General features: G+C 31.7%; 4 protein-coding genes across 4 annotated transcripts; 2 read left to right on the top strand and 2 right to left on the bottom strand.

Moving 5' to 3' along the window:
• The first annotated feature begins 341 nt into the window (after positions 1-341).
• On the top strand, positions 342-9,229 carry LOC123662953 (probable pseudouridine-5'-phosphatase). The gene is made up of 5 exons (XM_045597720.1): positions 342-443; positions 541-682; positions 924-1,142; positions 5,552-5,784; positions 8,019-9,229. Exons 2-5 carry the CDS (start codon positions 568-570, stop codon positions 8,193-8,195), a joined length of 744 nt encoding a protein of 247 aa, XP_045453676.1. The 5' UTR covers positions 342-443; positions 541-567; the 3' UTR covers positions 8,196-9,229.
• LOC123662997 (NADH dehydrogenase [ubiquinone] 1 alpha subcomplex subunit 2) lies at positions 9,224-10,738 on the bottom strand. Its single transcript, XM_045597758.1, has 3 exons — positions 10,510-10,738; positions 10,193-10,299; positions 9,224-9,370 (listed from the first exon to the last, which is right to left on the bottom strand). The coding sequence occupies exons 1-3, from the start codon at positions 10,587-10,589 to the stop codon at positions 9,288-9,290; spliced, it is 270 nt and encodes an 89-aa protein (XP_045453714.1). The 5' UTR covers positions 10,590-10,738; the 3' UTR covers positions 9,224-9,287.
• A 1,081-nt stretch (positions 10,739-11,819) lies between these two features.
• Positions 11,820-22,816, top strand: LOC123662942 (probable glutamate--tRNA ligase, mitochondrial). The gene is made up of 7 exons (XM_045597712.1): positions 11,820-11,893; positions 18,785-19,057; positions 19,633-19,828; positions 20,159-20,373; positions 20,827-20,942; positions 21,908-22,017; positions 22,279-22,816. Exons 1-7 carry the CDS (start codon positions 11,835-11,837, stop codon positions 22,813-22,815), a joined length of 1,506 nt encoding a protein of 501 aa, XP_045453668.1. The 5' UTR covers positions 11,820-11,834; the 3' UTR covers position 22,816.
• LOC123662931 (DCN1-like protein 1) lies at positions 11,931-18,166 on the bottom strand. Its single transcript, XM_045597701.1, has 3 exons — positions 17,994-18,166; positions 17,250-17,849; positions 11,931-13,452 (listed from the first exon to the last, which is right to left on the bottom strand). The coding sequence occupies exons 1-3, from the start codon at positions 17,994-17,996 to the stop codon at positions 13,258-13,260; spliced, it is 798 nt and encodes a 265-aa protein (XP_045453657.1). The 5' UTR covers positions 17,997-18,166; the 3' UTR covers positions 11,931-13,257.
• Positions 22,817-25,216: the final 2,400 nt, after the last annotated feature.

The following is a 25,216-nucleotide window of genomic DNA, read 5'->3' as shown; positions in this document are numbered from 1 at the left end:
TTGGAAGTTTAGTAAAGTACAGGAAGCTATTCAAAAGACATGATTCGGGTTTGTTGGGATTGTGAATTTGTGATAGTTCGCTTAAACGACTCCAAAGAGGATGTGAAGATAGCTGTAACATTTTGCTGACAAACCGATCACAAAGGAATTGTCTCCTTATTTGCAACGGAGGGTCAACGCATTCAACCTGCAGAGCATTCGTAGGTGTAGATTTCATAGCACCCAGAATGATTCTAAGGCATTTGTATTGTATTTTATTTAGTTTTTCTGAAGCTGATTTAAACTTCAAGAAAAAGGAATTATCTTTTTTCATTCATAATAACATGTCAAACATCAGTCAGCGCGATGTCATTTGTACTCCAACACTCATTAATTTGGCTATACTGGTGTGGTTTTTAAAATTTACTTGCCTTTCATTAAAAATAGTTTAAAATAAAGTTACGGTAAGATCAAGAAGTTGTAAAATAATTTAATAATTATTAACACCTTTGACCTTAGACTGTTGCATTATACATTTTTATCTTTTGTATCTAAAAAAAGTTTTATATAACGTTCACCGGTTCAACAATGAGGATATATTTGTTGAAAACTGTCTCAAACACTATTAGAAAACAATGTTATTCTACGAAAAATGTGAAAAAGGTGACCCACTGCATCTTCGACATGGATGGTCTGCTTTTAGGTAAGTTTGCACTTTGCATAACGAAAGTTTTACGTTCGACCTTAGACTGTTGTCAATGTTGATACACAACACGAAACGGGGTTACGTTGTTACGAAATAAACGATTTCAATTAATTTTTTTTAAGTTATAATCTTTTAGGCTGAGACCAAAAATAAGCTATTAACTGATACAATAAAAAAAAAAAAAAATATAATTATATTAAAATCAAAATATACTTATTAAAAAATGCAATTGTTACAGATACCGAGCAAGTATACAAAAAAATGATCACACAGCTATGTGCGAAATATGGCCACAAATATACTGATGAGCTGATGATGAAAGTTCTCGGTGGTACCGAGCAGAGGTTATCTGAGATATTATGTAAAGATTTAAATCTTCCCGTGACACCTACGGAATTTCGTAACGAATTATTAGAGCTAGGAGATACCATGCTCGCTGGAACACCTTTATTAGATGGTTAGTATTAAGAATTTTCTTCCTTAGTCGTACACTCTTGTCAGAGTGGTCATGGTTGTGCTGACAAGGTACATAGCGGGGAGTTTGGTGGGTTGATAACATTTCTGAGGGTAGCTCTGTCTGGCAATATGTTTCCTTTTTTTCCGTTGGAGGTGTTGCATGTATATGTTAAGAATTTGTCTTTCGTTATACATTCAAATAGAAAATTTTCTATTCTAAGGATAAGTGACAAGCTAAGATTAGGAAATTTACTCTATGTAAAAAAAAATATGGTATCAGTGTATATTAATTTAATAATTTATTAAGGACATATAATAAAAAGTATTATCAAAAAGTTTGGATCATAATTATTGTTTAATTTTGGATATGGTATCTTATCATTGAAATTAAATAATGTATGTGGTGATATTGGTCAATAGGTAACATGCAACCCAATTAAAAATTTACTAATATTATTGTTTTTTTTTTTGTTTGCCACCCGCTCTGGTGTAGTGGTACGTGAAGGTGCCTAAAATCCGACAGTATGCGAATTCGATCTTAGCTCGGAATAAATATTTGTAATTTGTGCAAATATTTCTTTCCAGTTTTTTTTTTAATAGGTACAATTCTAGAAACCTACTTTTTAAACCTTTCCTATGTTCATCATCATGTTTATCATCACAGTACCTATATCTAATTGATTAATTGGTCACTAAGAAAAAATATTGTTTTATTATTTCAAAACATTTTTGAATATCATATCAAAAATTGACCACTCCAGCGGGGTTCGAACCCACGTCTCCGACTGAACGTGTCGGCGCTCTAGCCAATTAAGCTATGGAACGATGTACCCGCTAGAATTATTAGCTTATTTGTTATAATATCAAAATAGTATCTCATATTATCTACGTAAATTGCCATTATACATATTTATATCAACAATAGGTGTGCAAATAGGGTGTAAAAGCGGCGTACAACTGCAACAGGTATTGTTTGTTAAAAGGTCCTAAAAATCATTCAAACATCATTAGAGTAAAAAATTTGGCATTGTTTGAACCCCTTGAAATGTTTTCATATAAATTATTACTTTAAACTTATTGAAGTATATAATAGACATTTCTTTTAAAAGGAACTTCTCAGTAAAAAGAAAATTCGAAAATGTTTTTAGAAATGTATATTAATAAATGCATATTTAATTAGAAAGATATACATATGTTATAACGTTTACAAAATCATTCAAGTTGTAAATAAAATTAACATCGCCATAGTCAACCTAAGCCTCCATGGCAGAGCATAGTTTTTCTGAATTATATAAATTGATACCATATACATTATACATACATTGATCCTCATAATGTCTGCCGAATTGAGAGTATCTGTTGTGTAATTTGTAACAACTGTGTCATCCAGATAAGCCCTAATAAATTTTGAAATTTTGAAAATTTTCGATCTGGGTTTAGATAAATTAAATTGAACTTGTCTTGACATATATTTCGAGCGAATCTTTTTTTTTATAAAACGCTTCATACTCAACGGCACCAAGAAGAATATTCTCGTGTGTCGAAGGTCCGGAAACACACACAATACACAAGTACAAACTTCCAGACATAATAATATAATTATAACATACAGCCAATACAAATGTATGCAAATGGGAACGAAAAGCCAGTGCCGTGACCGCTGCGCAAACGCGTTGCCTTATTGTCAATCAGAAGTTATTAACCGCGCACCTACTAAGTGGGATGGCAAAGCAAACTTTGTTTTCGCTCTGTGGGTACGTCCATCTAGCCCACTAAGAGTACCTATTGTTTCTCAGCTGCTAACTTGTCCCGTCGCCAATACCAAAGCGGTGCTTCTAAAGGCACTATACAACTTCTGTTGTTTTTGTCGCTTTTAATAATGATGTTTGAAGAATAGGTTCTGAGATAAGCACATAAGTAATTGCTGATTTTTTAACCGACTTCCAAAAAAGGAGGAGGTTCTCAATTCGACTGTATTTTTTTTATGCATGTTACATCAGAACTTTTGACCGGGTGGACCGATTTCGACAAATTTTTTTTATCGAAAGGTGATGTGTGTCAATTGGTCCCATTTAAATTTATTTGAGATCTAACAACTACTTTTCGAGTTATATCTAATAATGCGTTTTTACTTAACGCTTTTTTCGTCGACCTACGTTGTATTATACCGCATAACTTTCTACAGGATGCACCGATTTTGATAATTTTTAATTTAATCAAAAGCTGATGTTTATCATGTGGTCACATTTAAATTTTATCGAGATCTGATAACTACTTTTTGAGTAATCTTTGATAACGCGTAGTTACTTGACTATTTTTTCGTCGATCTACGTTGTATTACTTGTCGATGTAATTGAAGTAGATTTTTTTTCGTTTGCCTGCAAACACAATTATTTTTGTACTATTATCAATATAAAGAAATACTAACGGTATTGAAGGTTGATCGTAGGTAGGCATCAAGTTTCTTTTTATACCCGTATTTGACCGCAAATACGTAAAAGGCGATTAAATTAGATTGCTTCTGCCCACAATGATTGTTCATTTAAACTTATAGGGACTATGCGAAGGTCGCAATGTAGACATGGTCAAATTAATATAACCTTTTGTATTCAAATGCTTATTGTTAACGAAATTGTTTAAGGTCAGCAAACATCACAACTAATTGACTTTATTACGTAGGTACATACATTACATACCTTTTTTTTATTTTTTTAACCGACTTCAAGAATGGAGGAGTTTACAGCTTTTTTAATGTATGTTCGGGGAATAACTTTGTCGTTTATGAACCGATTTTGATAATTCTTATTTTGTTGGAAAGGAAATACCCCAAATGTAGTGGGTTCACGATAAGGAAACCGGGATCTGATGATAGAATCCGAGATAAATCGAGAGAAACCCTCGAAAATCGTAGAGACGACTAGTGCGTCTGTTAATTTTTTTTTCGTCTACTGATACTTACGTTGTATTATTTGTCGATGTAATTGGAGTCGGTTTTTATCGTTTGCGAGCAAACATAATTATTTAAGAGCCATTTCACAAAAATCGGTAACAATCCGCGAAATTGTAATATTTTGACGTCGTTAATCTCAGTGTTGGATGCATAATGTAATTTATATTCTTGAAATATAATAGAGCAACCTTTGTTGTAGTCCATAGTCAGATCAGAATTTTGATTTATATTATGTGTATAAAATTATTAACCTTTTCATCAGCCTCCTCCCTGGGTAAACGGTCGCAATGTATACTTTGAAGTCCTACTTTTCAATAACCTCTACGTTGAAACCATTTTAAAAAAATATCATAATATGTGGAATATAATTTTGTTGTCCACTATCATAGATTTTTATTCCATTTGTATCTCTATTAAACGATAAAAAAAATTTAAAGTTACGAATATTTTCCAAATAAGTACAATTTTAAAAGCGATATTTCTCTTAGAAAACTAAGAAATTTTAACGAACTATCTTCACCAAAGTAAACTTACATCATTAAGGAATACAAAAAAGATAATTAAAAGATGTAATTATTTTTAATACATTTTATATTAAATAATAAAAAGATAGTATATATTGCCACGCATCAAGCCCGGTAAATCAGTCGAGCGCTAGCGCTCTTAGAGGTAAGGTCCACGCCAAATTCTGCGCAGCCGTCTCTTTCGCTCACACGCGCCAAGCGCCTGTTGTTATAGCGGATAAAACGCATTTGATACTTTCATAATAAAATATAAATAAAATAAACATATTACGAAAATGACTGTAAAATAATATAATGATAATTTCTGTAAACAAATGTATAATTTAATTTTCTTTTCTCACACTATCAATACAAATAGGCATTTCAATCTGTTTGTCTTGTTATTTGTTAATTAATATGTTTGTCGGTGTCGATGTCATTAAATGCTTTTTTATTCATATCGTAAATATTAGATTCATTCGTAAACTGAAAAAACTAAATCAATTTAAATAAATTGTTTCATAAAATTGATTTTTTTTAATTTTATTTTAAATTTATTGACTGTTGTTATATAACATACTTAAAATTTTTAACAAATTAATTATGTAAAAAACATTTTATACCATAGTTATAATTTTTATTATACATCAGAAAATGATCACGATGGTCTTTTGGTTGTCACACTATACGTACTAGCACAAAGATCGCGCGGCTCGTACGACTCGCGCGATGCGACCAAATTTACCTAAACTTGCAGAGCGTAAAATTGTGAAATGGCTCTTAACTTTAATTCTGGTACGGTAACTTATGTATTAGTTTCGTTTACTAAAGTTAAAATTAATTCTAAAATATTCCCGAAAACTCATTTCCACACAGTAACAAAACAACAACAACAGTTAATGCATAAATTTTTATGAGATAGAGACTTGAATTTTACCAATGTAATCTTTTCTACAGGAGCGGAGAGATTAATATGCCACCTTCATAAAACGAAAGTACCATTTGCACTCGCTACGTCATCTAGCGCTCGCTCCGTGGAGACCAAAATAGCCCAACACAAGGAACTGTTCAGTTACTTCCACCACATGGTCATGGGGAGCACGGATAAGGAAGTAAAGTATGGGAAACCGAACCCTGACATATTTTTGGTAGCGGCTGCAAGGTTCCCCGATAAACCTAAGCCAGAAAAGGTTTGTAGCGAATATTTACTCTTTGGTCTAGTATAATTGATATTCTGATATTCTATAATTTTTATGGTTTAAGGTAGCCAATCTTCAAGAGAAGAATCAATATAAATTTCCCCCGCGAATGTTGGGATAAAAAGTAGCCTATGTGGTATTCTAAATCTCCAGCTATCGTCGCACCAAGTTTCATTAAAATCGGTCCAGAAGCGTTGTTTTGCGTGAATGTGTAACAAACATACATAGATATGTAGACTGGCAAAATTATAGTCGATCATTAATTAGTAGATACCTTCAAATTACAGCTTATTTAGTGCGCATGCGTTACAGCTTATTAGGTAGTCTAAATTGATCGAAAGTATTACACCAATTAATTTAAAAAATAAACTTAAAAATTACTTTCTTGATAATATTGTGACTTGATATAGGTATTTGATTGTGTGACAGCTTAGTTCTAATAGGAGGGTGGGTAAATGTATGATTATTGTAATTTTTTATTTCATTGGTTATTACTAAATAGCATCGTCATAAACCTGCGTGGTTTTTAACCAACTTCCAAAAAAGGAGGAGGTTCTCAATTCGACTGTATTTTTTTTTATGTATGTTACATCAGAACTTTTGACTGGGTGAAGCGATTTCGACAAATTTTCTTTTAATCGAAAGGTGGTGTGTGTCATTTGGTCCCATTTAAATTTATTTGAGATCTAACAAGTACTTTTCGAGTTATATCTAATAATGCGTTTTTACTTGACGCTTTTTTCGTCGACCTACGTTGTATTATAACGCATAACTTTCTACTGGATGTACCGATTTTGATAATTCTTTTTTTTGTTGGAAAGGATATCCCTAGTTTGGTACCATGATAAGGAAACCATGATCTGATGATGGGATCCCAGAGAAATCGAGGGAAACTCTCGAAAATCCGCAATAACTTTTTACTGGGTGTGGTTTTATCATGTGGTCACATATAAATTTTATCGAGATCTGATAACTGCTTTTTGAGTAATCTTTAATAACGCGTAGTTACTTGACTATTTTTTCGTCGATCTACGTTGTATTACTCGTCGATGTAATTGAAGTCGGTTTTTTTTCTTTTGCGAGCAAACACAATTATTTAATGCTGTTTATAATAAATAAGTACATTATTGTTTATTTGATAAATAAATAAAAAAAAGAAATGTCCATCCATACTCTTACGTAAGTCAAAAATACCTAAATTTTCCACAACTGGAAAAAGCCTTTGTTAATGTGTATTTGTGAAATTCTTATTTTGTGCCTTTTATTTTCCTTCATTTCATTTGATTTACTATATTTCTCGTTAATCACACCTAAGCTCTTTTGTATGACCTCCTAACATACGTAACTGTACTGGTAGAGAATGCTATTAACTTTAAGCCCAGCTTTTGGGCTTCATTTGTATTTGTTACCTAGACTATATTATATCATCATCATCATCATTACAGCCTATACAGTCCACAGCTGGAGATAGGCCTCCACAAGCTTACACCAAAAATAACGTGAACTCATGTGTTTTGTCCATCATGTTTTCACGTGTACTGTACTGTGTGTTTTGTACTGTGTGGTTACGGTACTAAAGAATATAGCCATCCCCTCTATTCCCGTGGGTGTCCTAAGAGGCGACTAAGGGATAACACAGTTCCACTACCACCTTGGAACTTAAAAAGCCGACCGGTGGCGGAATAACCATCTAACTGCTGGCTTTAAAATACACAGGCCGAAGACGGACAGAAGCGTCTTCGGTGCGACAAAGTCAGTTCTGCGGTCACCAACCCGCCTGCCCAGCGTTGTGACTATATTCGTACTATAAAATAAATAAATTGATATTCAAATTTACTACGGAAGTCATTAAAGATACAAACCTATCTAACACTGGCTTTGCAATTATTTATCTTTTGATGCTGCACTGACATTCTTTTATTTTTGAAAAGAGTTTCTAATTAAATTTTACTGCCATTTATATATGAAATCTTAGATTTTACTACTGGGTGGTAAGTCTCCTAAAGCCATTACTGTAATATCTGCCTTACCCACTTGGGTAAACGTTAGTCATGAAAGAACTACATAATCATTTCCAGGAAACTTTGTATGGAGATACATGGTGATCTGGTTTATTAAATCATATGCTAAATATTTTTATTTTGAACTTGCCACTTATTGAGGCTTTTTTGCTAAAACTGAAATGTGATTAGAGATTTTATAATAAGATTCAATTTAATTTTCAGTGCTTGGTTTTCGAAGATTCTCCACACGGCGTAACAGCTGGTATATCAGCGGGAATGCAAGTAGTCATGGTACCCGATCCCCATTTGGACAAGAGACTGACTACCCACGCCACCATAGTGCTACCATCACTAGCTAAATTCCAACCAGAAATGTTTGGGCTGCCCCCTTTCCAGTGAGATTCAAATAGTCAAAGAGGCTAGAAAATTCAATGCGATGGTTTAATTTATCAAGTAGATGGTAGTTGTGTGTAGTATTACGGTTTTTGAGAATTTTTTGTCTATATATAAGACTAAAATGAAACAATTACAGGAGTTTTCGATTTTGTGTTCCTATAACGTAGAAGTATGTACAAAGTAGAAATTAGTACAGTTTTTTTTTTCATGGGTATTATATAGTGTTGCTATATTAAAGACCAATATTTATATTGACATAAAAAATTAAAAGAATACACCAAAACATCACAATTTTTAAATCAACAACCAGGCAATAATCAAATCAATCTACTAGAATTATTTTAGCATTTTCTAATCTATTTGTAGTTTTATACAAAACTAAATAGATTATTCATGTGGCAACTATTGATTTTTAATACAAAAAAATTGCAAATAATAAATGTTTAGAACTGGATAAGGGTCTAAATCAATCCTTTGGGCATAATAAATATTTTATTATTATTTGACTTCTTATACTAATTAAATATTACTAATATGCACTGTTAAAATGTCGGACAACCTTGCATGCTTAGAAATATTATAATATATAGATATAATTCTAAACTTAATACTCTAACGTGGATTAGGAAAGAAATAGAACATTATTTTTATATTCCACTTGTTTTATATTTTATATGCGTATTAAATACACATTTTAAATTGTTATTTTTATAAATAAGTAATTAAGAATGTAGGTCTTGAATTTTATAAATATATTTTATTCAGTGTATGAAAATACGATTCTATTGACACCTTCATTAGAATACAACTTACGTATGCAAGTACGATTAAGTAAGATTTACCTTACAGCTGATTGCAGGCTTAAAATTTATAATAAATATTAAGTAAATTAAAGGAACAAGAAGTTTTTTTTATTTCAAGCACAATATGATTATACAAATATTTAATGCAAATTTGTGATAATTTTAGTCCCGTGATAGTCACTAGATGTTTTATACATTGTAGTATTAAAAGTACAATAAAAACAATACTTTATTTAACTGAGTTTTAATTGAAATTAAAATATACTATGACTATTATAACAATGTAACATATTCACTTGACGAGTTGTTTAATAGCAGACAGAACATCGCTGGCAGATAAATTTGTGAGTGGTGTGCTACGTTCAACGCCTTTATCTGAAAAAATAAAGTAATAATTTTTTGTAGAATGTTGTTATTACATAATATTTGTAGTTTTTAAATCTAATGATTGATCAGTAAATGTTACGTTAATATTATACTGCAAATCTTCTACTAGGACAATACTTATTAGCATAATTAACTATTACAGAATTCATAAATACAAAATTCCTTTTAACAGCTTTTGGTGCATTTCTTGTACAGTACATAACTTTATTAAAACGTTACTGTTTTCATTTCATTAAATACTACAACAGACTACCAAAATTGGTTGTCTGTTTTATTTATTTATTTAAACTTTGGCACGTTGCTATGTGTCAACCCTGTCGTAGTTTCGGCATTGAGGGTAAGAAAATCCACATTTTGTTTCTACTAACTATTCTTAAGTAAAGCAGGTTCTTGGTTTTTTAAATGAAAGAAAACACTACTGTATATCACAAAAAATAAATAAATAGAACTTAAAAACTACCAGTATTTTTATGTATCTAATAAATGGATCTAACTCAAATATCATTCTATAGTAATATTAATTAACCATACATATATAAAATTTAATGTAAAAGAGGTACTTTTTACAATCTTGTTAGTTTTATAATTGTAGCCATAACTTGACCACTGTTTAGATCACACAGAGATTCACATAGCTCTCGTCCTCTATCTGTAAATGTTATTCATTACTAAATTCTATGAAACATTTATTTAAAACTGTTATAAAAATATAGTTAAGTACAGTACCTAGTTAAGTAGTTAATACTTGTTTAAAACTGTAGTTTTGCTTATTGACATTAAATTTAATTCAGAGCAATAGCTCATGCGTACCATATCGAGCCCAAACGCGAGGTTGGATTCCACTGCACTCACGAATTAGTATTGGAAAGTTAGGATTCTCCTTCTTGATGTTAACATAATTCTTCTGAATAAACTCTCTGAAATTTAAAAATATTCATAGGAACAAATGTACTGCTTCTAATACTTTACTAATTTTTTATACTAAATTAAAAATCAAAAAGGTCAACTATTAAACATAATATGTAAATTAACGACGATGTTTTATATGGGTATTAAAACGTATATTGCAAAATATTTTCAAATTTGTTTATTGGAGGTTATTCAAATGTTTATGTAATCAAACCTACCGAACACCAGCGGATTGTTTACTGGTTTGACATAAATGAATCCTCAGCTCTTTAAGCGCACCTCCCAAACGAATAGACATTTTGTATAATTGCTATTAGATAATTAGGTAGGAACAAAATTTGTGAATAAAATTCTCGTTCCGCATCCGCAAAATTAGCGATTTAATTTGTCAAAACTGACAGCAATGGCTGACACACGACAGGACAGCACTGACGTTTTGGATATTTCAATTTATGCAGTTTCTTTGAGATAGTTTTTACTAATATTTACTATGTATTCTATCAATTCTTTCATTACTTTTGTAAAGTAGTAGACAAGTGTTTTTAGCCTTTGAAAATGGTAAAAAGTGAAAAAAAAATATAGTAGAATAAAACCCGTCGTTAAAGGAAGAGAATACAATGAAAATGAAAGGAAAAATAAAATACGGCTAATGCGAAGTCGGGTAGTGGGAGGAGTATAAAAAGCGGTTTATCTCGATTTCCGGCTAAACTACAAGTCCTATGGAAAAAAGTTAAATGGCCATGTTGTAGGTAATAAAAAATTCACGTGAAAAATTCAAAAAACCGAGTTTTTGGTTTTTCTTTTTTTTACAAATTTTATTATTTCACCTTATTTAGACCTCAATATCGAAAAAACATCCTCATTTTCAATCGAAAATTCTCATGTCAAAATATCAACTTTTTAAAAAAGTCGGTAGTTTTTTTGTTCTTTGAAATCTTTACTTTCTGATGATGCTAAAAATATACATTACTATGGTAAATGTTCGCAGAAAACGCAATTTTCAACCACTCTTTCCTACCTACCTCACCTACCGACCTCAGATCGCCCGTAATTTATTTTTCCTTTCATTTTCGTTGTATTTTCTTCTTTTTCGAATGAGTTTCATTCTACTATAATTTTTTCATTTCAAAAATTATCGGCACGCCTATAGATGATTCTTTATATTTCTAGGCAGAAGCTACAGTTTCTGTAGTTAAAAATTTATTTTTATTAAAGATAGTAAAAAGAATTGTGTGGTTTTAGGAATCCACGATGCAAGTGAAACTTTAGTAAATAAAAATATTTACATTAATAAGCAAATCAAAACACACAGATACCGCGGAACAATTGTGATATGCGATAGTTGAACGAAAAATTTTGGCAATAGAATAAAAGTTCCACTTTGATAAATCGGTTTGAAATAAAAAATACTAGGGAACACTGTTTAACTATAAGTAGGAAAATCAGAATAGCAGCAAGATGTATATGAATATTATTTTATATAATATCCACTTGTGAGTTGTGGGTCATTCAAGATTTTCTTTATTGTTATTGATTTTGAACGATGATTAAAAATTTAACTTGTAAGATGTTGATTCAAAGGTGCTTTTTAAGGCTATTGCAATAAAGTTACTTTTGATTTCTTAATAAAAACTAATAATTTATTTAACAGTTTATTGTAGTGTAATACTTGATACATCAATTTCCTTTTTTGTACATTAAGTCTAAGTACCAAATATTTTTGATTCGATATTACCACAGAAGCAACAATTTCTCCTAGAAACATTAGAAAATCTATTGATAAAATGTTCTAAATTATTAATTAATCAACAGATTTTTTTGTTACATATTAAAAGATCATTGACAAACATAGCTAAGGAAAATGCACTCAATCTACTGTTTAAAAGGAAAACATTATTATGATTCGAGTTTAAAGGAAAACCTTGAAGTTTAGGTTTCAAACTATTACATTTTTTTTTTAACAATTTATAAATGTAATAATTTTATCCTTAAAGTGTAATAAATAAATTTAAATTTAATGTAACCTTCTAATCACCTAATTTTTTTTTCTTTAAATTTATGAATAGAATAACTTTGAATTTATGAAAATGATATAAATAAAATTTTAACATTTCTAAATCATTTTTTTTTTATTAATTAGTAGCCATGAAAGTAAAGTTTAACTACAAAATTAATTATGCCATTACTTCAAAGTTATTCAAAGATATTTCTATAATTAATTTACAGAAACTTTCGTTACTAGTAAAAATTTGCTCTTACAAAGAATTCAAAACAATGTTTATATGTTTGTAAAATTGACAATCAATTAAAGACTTGATCAAGTTAAAGATGCTATTACATTTTTTTCTAAAATTGCAACAATAAGAAAACAGTGAAAGATCTTAATATTATAAAAAAAGTAATATCATTAATTTGTATATACATATTTACATCTTAATTTAAAAACCTCACAGATTAGTATGCAATAATGCAAATATTTTGTTTGATTAAAAACTTTTTAAAAATGAAACTTTTAATTTACTCTCCTACATATTTCAATGAAAAATTTATTAATTCACAACATATTATATCCTAGTTTCGATAAAGTTTAGGAAACTGGAGTTCTATTAATATTACTCTAACGGACGAAGAGCTTAGAGCTTTATACAGTTGAGTACTAGGTGTTGTTACTAACTTAATTGCCAAAACGCTTTAAATGTCCACACTTCTAATCCATCCTCAAAATAAATACAACCGTATGATGCCGACGACGTCACTTGCTGATTTAGTCAGCTGCACAAATCAAAAACAATAACAATAGCGATCCACTCTACTGTACACAGCTCCAGACTGTACAGGACAAAGCGAGACAGTAGTAGTATTACAAACGACCCTAATTCTTCTAAGAAGCTTTGCTCTTGACTTTCTGATTCTATACACATATTGTGTATTCTCGCTTTGTTCTGTGGGCAGCTGTTAAGCTTCAGCTAGCCGGACACCGGCTCTAAGGCTTTAACTCCGTCTGCTGTTAGTTCCTGCTTTTGACACCATTCTACAAAGTCGTCAATGAGTACCGGCCAGGCACCTTCAGCGTCATAATTACTCATTCCATCATCTATTTGTGTAGCAAAATCTAATAGGAGGTTCCACGTGTCTTTTGGTATGGACCTTTTGTGATGATCCTGAAACAGTTTTTGTTTTAAAGTAAATTATTCAGACCATGGGGCAGTTTTTTGCGATCCATATCCAGACAAGCACACCCGAGGACACAAACTGCGAAATATCAATTGTCAAGTTGCGCGCGGCACACTTAGTGCCTACCGTCCACAGCACCGTACTGCGGCCCGGTGCCGTGCCATGTTACATGCCGTGGATATAGGGCCGAGCCCTTAGTTCTATTTTTTTTAACAAACGAGCACCGAAAATTTTGACTGCGTTGTTATTGATTCACGTAATGAATATAGAGCCCGTTTCACATAAACGCTGTAGTTACATACACACTCAGTTGACTCAGCGACTACCTGCGCGTAGCACGTGTTTTAGTGAGTGAACTAGTCAAGATTGTTTGTGCCTGAGTCATGGTGGAGATGTTTCCTGTTGTAAGCGCCCTTTTCAATCTACAGATCATCCAGACAAAATGGAACTACTATATATTAATTAGAAGAGACGTGAATAAATGCCCAGATATGGACGTCAAAGTGTTTGAAAATTGGTTTCAAGAGGTTTTATCTAAATTGGATGAGAGTGCGGTTATTGTTATACATGCATTCATCGTATCATTCTCGAAAACTTGACAAAGCACGTACAACTTTATTTCGCAAATAAGAATACATTACTGAATGGCGACAGCTGAAAAATATTGCTGGTGACGTATCAATGTTAAAGTTGCAACTTTTGGATTTAGTTAAGCAAAACAAAGATCGCTTTGAAAATTTTGTCGTAAACGAGATGACTCTAAGAATCGTCGCGTCATACATTAGGCACCGCATCACTGTAAGCTCAACCCAATTGTGCTTGTTTGGGCTCAAGTGATGGGCGACGTGGCAGCAAATAACAATTTATAAAATTGATGAAGTTAGAACTCATTTTACAAGGAGTAGCAGAAGTTTTACGCACAGCGGTAAATATCCGGCTCAAAGTCTGGAGCAGCCCGACTGGGGAAGTACCTCAACCTTATAAAAGATCTTAGCTAAATAAAACTGCTCTAAAGAGTTTTGTGTTCCTGTTGTGAGTACGATGACCAGAGCTTCAAGGGAGATTGGGGGTAGGGTCGGCAATGCGCTTGCACTGCTTGTAGTGTTGCAGGCGTCTATAGGCTACGCTTACCATCTGGTGAGCCGTCCGCTCGTTTGCCGACCTAGTTGTATAAAAAAAACTATATAGCCAAAACTGGTCATGTGTTAATTATGTGATAACCAAAATCGAGACAAAAATGTACGAAGTCGACAATTATGTATAAAATATATTAGAACAGTTTATTAATTTTGCTGTGTGGCTACAGCATTAAATAATATAGCCACCCCTTCTTTCTTCTCGTGGGTGTCGTAAGAGGCGACTAAGGGATAACACAGTTCCACTACCGGAACTTATAAAGCCGACAGATGGCGGGATATCCATCCAACTGCTGGCTTTGAAATACACAGACCGAAGACGGGCAGCAGCGTCTTCGGTGCGACAAAGCCAGCCCTGCAGTCACCAACCCGCCTGCCCAGCGTGGTGACTATGGGCAAGACACGAAAGTTCCCGCCATTTTTGGCGCGATCTTGTGAAGGCCTATGTCCAGCAGTCGACTGCAATAGGCTGTACTGATGTGTCTGCAGAAAGTTCATCAGAAGGAAGTGACGGCGACAATTTTTAAGATTACCAAAATTATATAATAATTTTTTTATTTATAAGTTTATGTGTGTAATACATGTTTACTATTATATATATTTAGATGTTTGCCTCCCTTTTTAGATAAAACGTCACCATTACTCCACATTAATTATATATCATTTTATAGATAATTGCTTACTTTATCGGCATCCACAACAAAAAATTATCATTGTTTTTGTAATTAAATTGATTGTTAAAATAATTGTGTTTGCTTGCAAACGAAAAAAAAACCGACTTCAATTACATCGACGAAAAAATAGTCAAGTAAATACGCATTAGCAAAGATTACTCCAAAAGTTGTAATCAGATCTCGATGAAATTTAAATGTGACCACATGATAAACATCAGCTTTCGATAAAATTAAAATTTATCAAAATCGGTACACCTAGTAAAAAGTTATTGCGGATTTTCGAGAGTTTCTCGATAGTCGTTCGATTTCTCTGGGATCCTATCATCAGATCCTGGTTTCCTTATTATAGTACCAAACTAGGAATATCTCCTTTCCATCAAAAAAAGAATTCTCAAAATCGGTACATCCAGTAGAAAGTTATGCGGTATAATACAACGTTGGTCGACGAAAAAAGCGTCAAGTAAAAACGCATTATTAGATATAACTCGAAAAGTAGTTGTTAGATCTCAAATAAATTTAAATGGGACCACTTGACACACACCACCTTTCGATTAAAAAAAAAAATTGTCGAAATTGGTCCACCCAGTCAAAAGTTCTGATGTAAACATACATTAAAAAAAAATACAGTCGAATTGAGAACCCACTCTTTTTTTGGAAGTCGGTTAATTATATATATGATGGCTTTATTTTTGAAACAACATCAACATGATTGACAATTATTATACTTATTTAGTGCGAATTATTCACACGGGTATTGCTAGTATCTAAAATTTTTTTTTGTTGGTTATTTATAAAATTATTTACATATAAAAATAATTTAATTTTCTCTACAGTAAATTTTAGAGGTATTTAATATGAACACGCCTTTACAATTTCAAGACAAGAACAGAAGCGTTGGATCCACCCCTAACAATCTCAATCTGTCAATATTGGAAATGTGTGAGATATACTCAGTACTCGTTTGTTAAAAAAAACAGACTATAAACGATAATGTCCTATAAACTGTCAGACCGTACTGTCAGTTTCATAAACAATAACAAATTCTAGTAGTAATTACAGGCGACGGACATAACACCCACTTCCCAATGCTCGTGTACTTTATGTGTTGCTGTCTAAACATTTTTCCTATCCCTAAAAATGACATGGGTCAGTGTACACTAATGCTGACAATATTGGAAATGAGAGAGACACACACTCAGTATTTATTTGTTAAAAATAATTGTGTTTGCTTGCAAACGAAAAAAAACAGACTTCAATTACATCGACGAGTAAACACAATATAGATGGACGAAAAAATAGTCAGTTGAAGTTACTGCGAATTTTCGAGTTTCCCTCGATTTCTCTAAGATTCCATCATCAGATCCTGGTTACCTTATCATGGTACCAAACTAGGGATATCTACTTTCCAATAAAAAAAGAATTATCAAAATCGGTACATCCAGTAGAAAGTTATACAACGTAGGTCGAAGAAAAAAGCGTCAAGTAAAAACGCATTATTAGATATAACTCGAAAAGTAGTTGTTAGATCTCAAATAAATTTAAATGGGACCAAATGATACACCACCTTTCGATAAAAAAAAAATACAGTCGAATTGAGAACCTCCTCCTTTTTTTGAAGTTGGTTAAAAAACAGACTATAGTCTGTGTATGTAGTGACAAATTATTATGCAACAAATTTTATCACTGATAAATATTAAGGTTACCTACATAATAATACTTTTCTACTAAAGAATAAAGAGCAACTCTAACAGTAGTCTTAGCACTTCAAAGACAACAAAGAATTCATGAATATGTTTTTTATCCATCACCAACCCACGTTGAAGCAGCGTGGTGGATTAAGCTCTGATTCTTCTCCTACATGGGGAAAGAGGCCTATGCTCACCAGTGGGATATTACAGGCTGAGGCAGGCATGTCTTTTATATTTCAATTGTACAGACAATACAGTGAACAGCAGTAGTGATACAAATACTCACAGTTAGAAACTTGCACCAAGCATCAAGGAACTTAAATCTCCCACGGAGTACTATATTCCAATAGGCTACGGCCATATCGAGTTCTAAGCCCTTCTGACCTAGATTTTTGGCATAATTAAACGTAAATTGGTAGAAGTCTTTAAATTTATTAGGATCTTTAATCTCTGATTCTAAAGTAGGCAACTTTGCTTTTAACTTGTCTATGCTGTCGACCCCCAGTTCTATGAAACCCGTCATGAACTCTTCCTTAGTGAATTCACATTGAACTGCAGCTTTACATTTCCACGCTATTATAAGAACTAGTATTGATTCAGGACTTAAATTTAAGTCTTCTAAAAATTTCATAACACCATCAACGGTGATTTTGTCATTCTCCTGTTGATCTCTGTATTTGTTAAATAGTTGTTCTAGCTTTTTTCTATCTACTGATGCCTTGACGGGATCTTTGTAGTACGCGTCAGGGTTCTGAAAATAGTTATCGCTCGCCAAGTCAAGTTTCCAGTCGTTCTGCGAGAGACAGAATATAGCGGTACTTTCAGTAGTTTGCGTGAATGCTACGAACTTCTTTACTTTGTCTCTCTGTGATGATTTTAATTTATTCTGAAAAGAAAACGCAGTAATGTCATCATAACCTTAGATTTTGGGAAACTGTCAAAAATATTTAGGTTTGCAAATAAGATTTGGTTGTATTTAAGTAGGAATAAAAATTTTTGTTTACGTATCACAACCAACTTAAATACTAACCATTTTGAGGACTTGTTTGTTATTTATTATAATGACTTTCACTATATTCACTATTGTTTCAACATCGGAACTAAAAATGAAAAGCAACAATCAAAGACAATTTTATACTTTTACGTGTTCAATGTTCAGTCTATTCTAATAAGCTTACGACCTACGAGTCTCGATTCCGTGTATTAAAGACGATATAATAAAGATGATATAATTTTATAGATCCCTTTGGATGATGATATTTTAGATAAAGTTTTATCTTGATTACTACTGTTAAATATTTTTTTTATATATAAACTGACCGTTATTTATTTGTAAAATGAAATCAGAAATTCAATTGACGTTGACACTGATCAATCATGGCATGCATAAAACCAGCTGATTGCCAATTGACTTATTTGTCATGGAGCTTCTAATTTGTAAAGAAATGATCACGAAATGATCCTCACGGAAGCCATTATACAAGAAGAAGAAGAATAATAATAATAAATTAGTTATTTAAAATTCAATGCAGCGAGGCATAACTAACGCTTTGTATATTTTATTTACTTTAGATACGAAAAAGTGAAAATTTGTCTTAGATTTACTTTGTTTCCGTGGCTGCTTTAAAATTAATTAAAATTTGAGAAAATTTGTGTAAAAAAAATTAATATAAGTAACAAAAAATGGTCTAGACATCAATGAAATTAATTAAATAATCCGTATTTTTTTGTGAATATAATTAAACTTCTCAGAATGTGGTATTTTATTTCAAAACAAGTTTTTATTGGACAAAAACATAACCTCTATAGGACTTTAAAAACCATCGCTCCAAGAGTTAGATTTGCCCCAAGTCCAACTGGATACTTGCATTTAGGAGGTTTAAGAACAGCTTTGTATAATTATCTATTTGCAAAGTCTCGTGGTGGGGTATTTATATTACGTATAGAAGATACAGATCAGACAAGAAAAGTGGAAGGTTCTATAAATGCTTTAACAAACGACCTAGAATGGGCAGGAATAGAGTGCGATGAAGGACCAAGTAAAGGTGGGAATTTTGGCCCATATGTGCAGAGTGAAAGACTAAATATTTATCAGTAAGTTAAATTTAAAGTAACTTATTATATTTTAAAGATTTTAATATCAGCTAACTTATATACTCGCTTCAGCCTTGTAATATCCCACTACTGGGCATAGGCCTCTTTCCCCATGTTGTTGAAGGATCAGAGCTTAATCCACCATGCTGCTCCAATGCGGGTTAGTGGATATATTCCCTACTATGAGTAACAATCGTTATCAGGTGTACATGATAACAACCGAGATCGACGGCTTAATGTGCTCTCCGAGGCACCCACAAGGACTGCACAATCACCCAGACCACGGCAAACACCTGTATGGCCAATACAAATGTTTGTCATGCGTGGGGATGGAACCCGCAAACGCCAGAATAACAGGCACAATCCATTCTATATACTCATATACATATTTCTATACTTTATTTTAAACAAATGTATGTACATATGGTTGTAGTATATGTATAAACTCATTCATAATAAATGATATATACATAGACTTGACTAGAAAGTAGAATTATTACCGACTGTGTAAAAGAGCCAGTCAGTTGTTCAATTGTTTGATTACACTATTCTTTTTATGAATTTTTATGTTGCAGAGAATACATTGAAAAACTGTTAGCAAATGGTTCTGCTTATAAATGTTTTTGTACAGAGCGTCGTCTCAATATCCTCCGAAGAGATGCAATTAGAACCCAAAGGATACCAAAATATGATAACAAGTGTCGGAATTTAACCCCTGCCAATATTCAAGAAAAGATTAAAGCCGGAACACCTTACTGCATAAGATTCAAGGTACGATATTTTGAATCTAAATATTATTATTTTACTGCAAGATTTTTTAGCATCTACAAAATAAATATTTATACTTTTATGCATACTCTATTTCACAAAATCCAAAACTGTTTGTTAGAGTAAACAAAATTTGAGAGTGATATAGGCTTTTAAGTTCATCAAATACAGTGCATAAGAATATCACTTTTAATTTAAACTATAATCCTATTTTCCTCCTTCTCCTTTTACTCGAAGAAATGTTGGCAGCCCTAACTATCAGGCCTCCAACAGTTAAACTGTCTACTTACTACTTGCTTAAAGTTAGAGCTCAAAGTAAATAATTATTTCTAGCTATCTTCAGACTGTTCGTCGTTTGAAGACCTCATATTCGGTGGTATAGCTTATGACGTGTCTCTGAATGAAGGTGATCCAGTGGTCATGAAAAGTGATGGCTATCCGACATATCATTTTGCTAATGTTGTCGATGATTATTTGATGGGAGTAACACATGTTCTACGTGGCGTGGAGTGGCAAATATCAACAACTAAACATTTATTGATTTACAAGTAAGTATATTTATTGTTATCGTATTTTTTAATCCTACAATAAGTATTATAAAGTAATGTTAAGACTGGACTAAAATTTCGAATATTCAGTGGTCTAGATTTTGATATAGTTTGATTTATTTTGACATTTTAAGTGAAATATAGTTTCCCATATTTGTTAAAAGCCTAGTGAGCCATAAACATTGTGCAATATCCTGATAAATTGAGATTTTGTTTGTGTTGTATGTGACTGGTATGCTGTGTTTATGTGTTGTAAAGTAGGTTATATTGATATTTGTGACGTAAATGATTATAAAATAATTTAGTTTCTATACTTGAAATTATATTGCAATTATAAAAAAAAAATTATAAAAAAAATTGTTTTTTTTTTTTGTAAAACTTACCAAGAATTCAAAAGTACAAATAAGTTATTATAACCAGTGAAAATTAAACTGAGTAAATATTAATTGTCAGAGCATTTGGATGGACACCACCACTATTTGGTCACCTTCCGCTCATCGTAAACGCCGATGGTACCAAATTAAGTAAACGCCAGTCCGATGTGAAAGTAGAAGATTATAGGACCAAAGGTAGTCCATAAATTGCAAATGTATCATAAATTCCATAATGTTTTGCCAGCTTGCTAATAGCACTAATAAGTAATAATACTAACCCACTAACGAAAACCAAGTAAGGGCTCGTCCATTAATCACGTGATGCTGGGGGGTGAGGTGGGGTGGGTCACCGGGAGGAGTTTAATGACATCACGTGTATTTATACGAGTGTGTACGAAACGTAATTCTCTTTCTACCTTCACTAACTTATATCTCGCTCTCGAATTCCGTTAGCCTCACCCGATCACACTTTTCGTAACACTCTCGTCACGCATTCACTAGTTTACTCCCCCAAGTCAAGCGTGCGTTACGAAGTTTTACTTCAAAAACCACCAACAAAACCCTGTAACCTTAATATCTGTCTAGAAGTTTGTATCACGATGCCTTATTTTCCAGTGTAATCAGATTATGCTTGATTTAAAGATAATATTCTAAAAATTTGAATATACTATTAACTTAAATATAGTTACACGTGATTTAAGGAGGGGGGAGGGTTAGTCTGAAAACTTAATATCTCCATCTCTCTATCTCCTGTCTCAATATTGATTGTATATTCTTTTTTTACTTATTTATATACCACCTGCCCATCAGAAAATATACCTCTCGTTATCAGGTTGTCTGGAAGAGATTCCTTTTAGCAGTAAGGTCCTGGTTGTACGATTAGTGACTATAATTGCATGTAACACAAATTTTGTTGTTTATTGAATGTGCAATAAAGTATATTATTATTATTAATAATATATCCTTAAAATTTTATTAAAAAACATCACGTGATCAGTGGACGATCCCTAAAAGTGTAGACATAATAACACTCATAACGTTTACGAAAGAAATATTCATCATTTCCTTTATATATTAATTCGTGTGTTTGCCAATGAATTTAGTTAATTAAATGGACGTGATAATAGCATACGTATTAAACATACATTCATAAATTTTAGGGATTTATCCACTAGCATTGGTAAATTACATAACATTGTCTGGAGGAGGCTTTGAACACGTTGTTGGAGAAGGAATTAGACTGAAAACTATGGACGAACTAGCGGACGAGGTAGTGTTTCTTGATATAACTATTTAAAATTAATTATTACTTAATATAACTTATCTGTATATCCTCTCTTAACTGTGTGTTTTATCTGTGATCAATCGTCTCATTAGATTTCTTTTTCTTTTTTGTTGTTGCTATTTTAGAGGTTTTTAAAAATACGCATCTAAAGAGACACAATAATATACATTTAAAAAATCATAGTGATTGTTATCATAGTTTTCAATATTTGTGTTTTATAGTTAGTTATAATATATTCTTTCACAGTTTCATATAGAAAAAATATCATCACATCCAAGCCGCTTAAATCCTGATTTATTAGAAGAGTGCAACCGCTTGGAATTAAGACGACATCTTGAAGATGAAAAGCTGACGAAATCTTTGATATTAAATCTACAAAACTTAATAAAGAATAAGTATTCTAGTGAAAATTTAAATGTCTCTGAGGAACACGTAAGAAGCGTATTACTTTGGGCAACGTCAAGAATAACTAGAATAGAAGAATTGGTGACGCCAAAGTTCGCATTCCTCTGGATATTACCATCAAACAAAAATTTAGAAGTCAATAGAAATCTGTTCGAGAAATTGGTCAGTGATTTGGAGAACCTTGAGAAATTTGAACAGGATTCTATTAAGGATAATTTGAAGAATTTTTCAGCGGAAAACGGGGTAAAATTTCCAGTTTTGATGAAAATGTTAAGGTCAGTTCTGAGCGGGTTGAACGAAGGGCCGAGCGTCTCTGAAATGATGCAACTGCTGGGCAAATTTCAATCTTTGGAGAGAATAAAAGCTGCTATAAGATAATTTTTTTGTTTGACTTTACTTACCATATATACCTATCTATGTCCTTACTAGTGATAGGATTTTGGTGATATATACCTACATATATTTATATATTACTAGCTGTGCGCGCGACTTCGTCCGCGTGGAATTTAACAAAAAGTTATTGTTCAGTTCGCAGAGTTATAAAACAAATGAATTTCTAAAACAAAAGTAGCCTGTGCTACTCCATATTACATGATCTATCTGCCGGTGAAAGTCCCATCAAAATCGGTCCATCCGTTTCAGAGATTAGCCGGAACAAACAGACAGACAGACATGAATTGTAAGAAATGTTATTTTGGTATATGTACTGTGTATACATCCATATGTGCATTTGGAAAAAGCGGTTATTTTAATATTGCAAATAGACACTCCAATTTTATTTATTTATATAGATAAATAAGCGAAATCAGAGATTTGCGAAGAAGATTGGTTCTTTTTTAGACTAGAACAATATTTGAATGAAATACGAAACTTTAAGAAAGACTTTAAGACTTTAAGATTATCTTTTCGCTATTCGTATGTTTAGAAACATCTATATTAAAAGCGCGACTCCCTTAACGTGTCATATAATTATTGGATGACGCCTTACCCGTAAAAGTGTAATTTCCAACATTTATTTCAAGGTTTACCTATATCCTAAGGGTCTGGTTTCACCACCTATGGATAACGCTATTTGACGGATGACAGTATCCGAATGTAAAAAGTTTTTGATTGATTATTATTTTTTACTATCGAATTCTACTACATTTATGAAATATTTATCTTAGTATATATTAACATTGAGGGTGTAGTTCATTAATTGAAGAGAAATTTAATAGGTCCTACTGGCCTATTTCCACTTCGTTTGGCGACAAATTTATTTCTCTTAAAGTGTCCAAACAATATAATCTTAGTGTTAATCTTAGGCTTCAATCATAGGGTAGGGGCAATAAACACACAAATATGAGTAACAGTATAATTTATTGAATTCCCAAATATAATTATTGAGAGGATAATACATAATAATTATTCAATTCAAAGTTAAATATCAATTTTACGATGAGACCTTTAGTCGAGCTGTAAACAGGAAATATTCATATAAGTATTCTGTTTAGAAGGATATTTTTTAAAAAATCACTGCACTTAATATAATATTTAAAAAAAAAAAACACTAAAATTAACGCACTATAAAAATTGACTATGTAACACCTTATGAATGAAATAAAACAATTTTGGTTTTAAAATAGGTTAAATATGATTGATTAAAACGAAAAGAAAATCTTAAAAAAAATTTTACTTGTATTTCATTAAATCGTGTCTTGTATCCTTCTACGCAAAATAATTACCAATGTATTTAAAGTCTTGCTTTAAAAATACAATAACAAGATAAAAATTATGTGAACGATTAAAACTAAAAATCACCGTCCATTTTTTTTAATTTTACTGTAGGTATTTACAAGGAATTTTTATGATTTAATTGTTTTTATGTACCTAACGATGTAAAAATTGTTTAGTTTTCGTGTTAACAAAAAAAGAATTTTTAAAGAAGAGTTAAAAAATCTCGTTATATTATTATTTTAAGCAGATAAACCGATTAAATTTTACCACATAATCTTTGGTCTTAGAATTAAATGTTTAAAAACTTAAAATTAAATTGAGCAGCACTAAATCAGCAAATTAAATCAGTATATTTTATTACAACGATCAATATATATTTAAAGATAAAAAAAACTATTACTAAAAATCGATATGGGTTATATCGAAAAGATTATTGAAAGAACATCGATTATTATATTAAATAATACTAATAACAACAAATAAAATCTACACGACTATATAGAAAACATTTGTTTAGAGATTAGTAATGAAAGAGAGAAATTTACAGATTCAGTCTTATAACGAATTAATTATCGATAGTTTTTAATAATATAAAAAAAAATGGGAGGCTGGAAATGTAGGCCTTTAATTTTTTTTATATCATATTTAAGGTATTGAATTGAGAAAAAATTAATACAATGAATTTTAAAACAGGTTAAACAATTTTTTAATATCATATCAAAAATCGACCGTTCCAGAGGGGATCGAACCCGCATCTACGACTTACCGTGTCGGTGCTTTACCTATAGACGGCGCCACGGTCGCTTAGACCGAACATAAAATCATCATATCAAAAATTTCGATCTAACGAGTACATCGTTTCATAGCTTATTTGGCTAAAGCACTGACACGGTAAGTCAGAGATGCAGGTTCGATTTTTGATATGATATTAAAAAATTGTTTAGAACTTCTTAATGTGTGGGTAACACAAAAATAAATCTTACGAATTTAAAACAGGTTTTTGGTCAAAATAAAAAAAAAAAAAATAATTTTACTAAAAATAAACAAAAAAGAAATAAAAAAT

The sequence above is a fragment of the Melitaea cinxia genome, chromosome 2, assembly GCF_905220565.1.
Source record: "Melitaea cinxia chromosome 2, ilMelCinx1.1, whole genome shotgun sequence".
In the NCBI taxonomy this organism is placed as follows: Eukaryota; Metazoa; Arthropoda; class Insecta; order Lepidoptera; family Nymphalidae; genus Melitaea; species Melitaea cinxia.
This window is presented reverse-complemented; position numbering and strand designations above follow the sequence as displayed.

Excerpts from the sequence above, each read along its gene's own strand:
- LOC123662953 (XM_045597720.1), top strand. The coding sequence starts at position 568 with ATGAGGATATATTTGTTGAAAACTGTCTCAAACACTATTAGAAAACAA. Across the intron at positions 683-923 it reads CATGGATGGTCTGCTTTTAG|ATACCGAGCAAGTATACAAA; the intron begins GTAAGTTTGCAC and ends CAATTGTTACAG. Across the intron at positions 1,143-5,551 it reads TGGAACACCTTTATTAGATG|GAGCGGAGAGATTAATATGC; the intron begins GTTAGTATTAAG and ends TCTTTTCTACAG.
- LOC123662997 (XM_045597758.1), bottom strand. The coding sequence starts at position 10,589 with ATGTCTATTCGTTTGGGAGGTGCGCTTAAAGAGCTGAGGATTCATTTA. Across the intron at positions 10,300-10,509 it reads AAACAATCCGCTGGTGTTCG|AGAGTTTATTCAGAAGAATT; the intron begins GTAGGTTTGATT and ends TTTAAATTTCAG. Across the intron at positions 9,371-10,192 it reads TCGCGTTTGGGCTCGATATG|ATAAAGGCGTTGAACGTAGC; the intron begins GTACGCATGAGC and ends TTATTTTTTCAG.
- LOC123662942 (XM_045597712.1), top strand. The coding sequence starts at position 11,835 with ATGATTAAAAATTTAACTTGTAAGATGTTGATTCAAAGGTGCTTTTTA. Across the intron at positions 20,374-20,826 it reads AAACATTTATTGATTTACAA|AGCATTTGGATGGACACCAC; the intron begins GTAAGTATATTT and ends ATTAATTGTCAG. Across the intron at positions 22,018-22,278 it reads TGGACGAACTAGCGGACGAG|TTTCATATAGAAAAAATATC; the intron begins GTAGTGTTTCTT and ends ATTCTTTCACAG.
- LOC123662931 (XM_045597701.1), bottom strand. Across the intron at positions 13,453-17,249 it reads CTTGGTGCAAGTTTCTAACT|GATCATCACAAAAGGTCCAT; the intron begins GTGAGTATTTGT and ends AAACTGTTTCAG.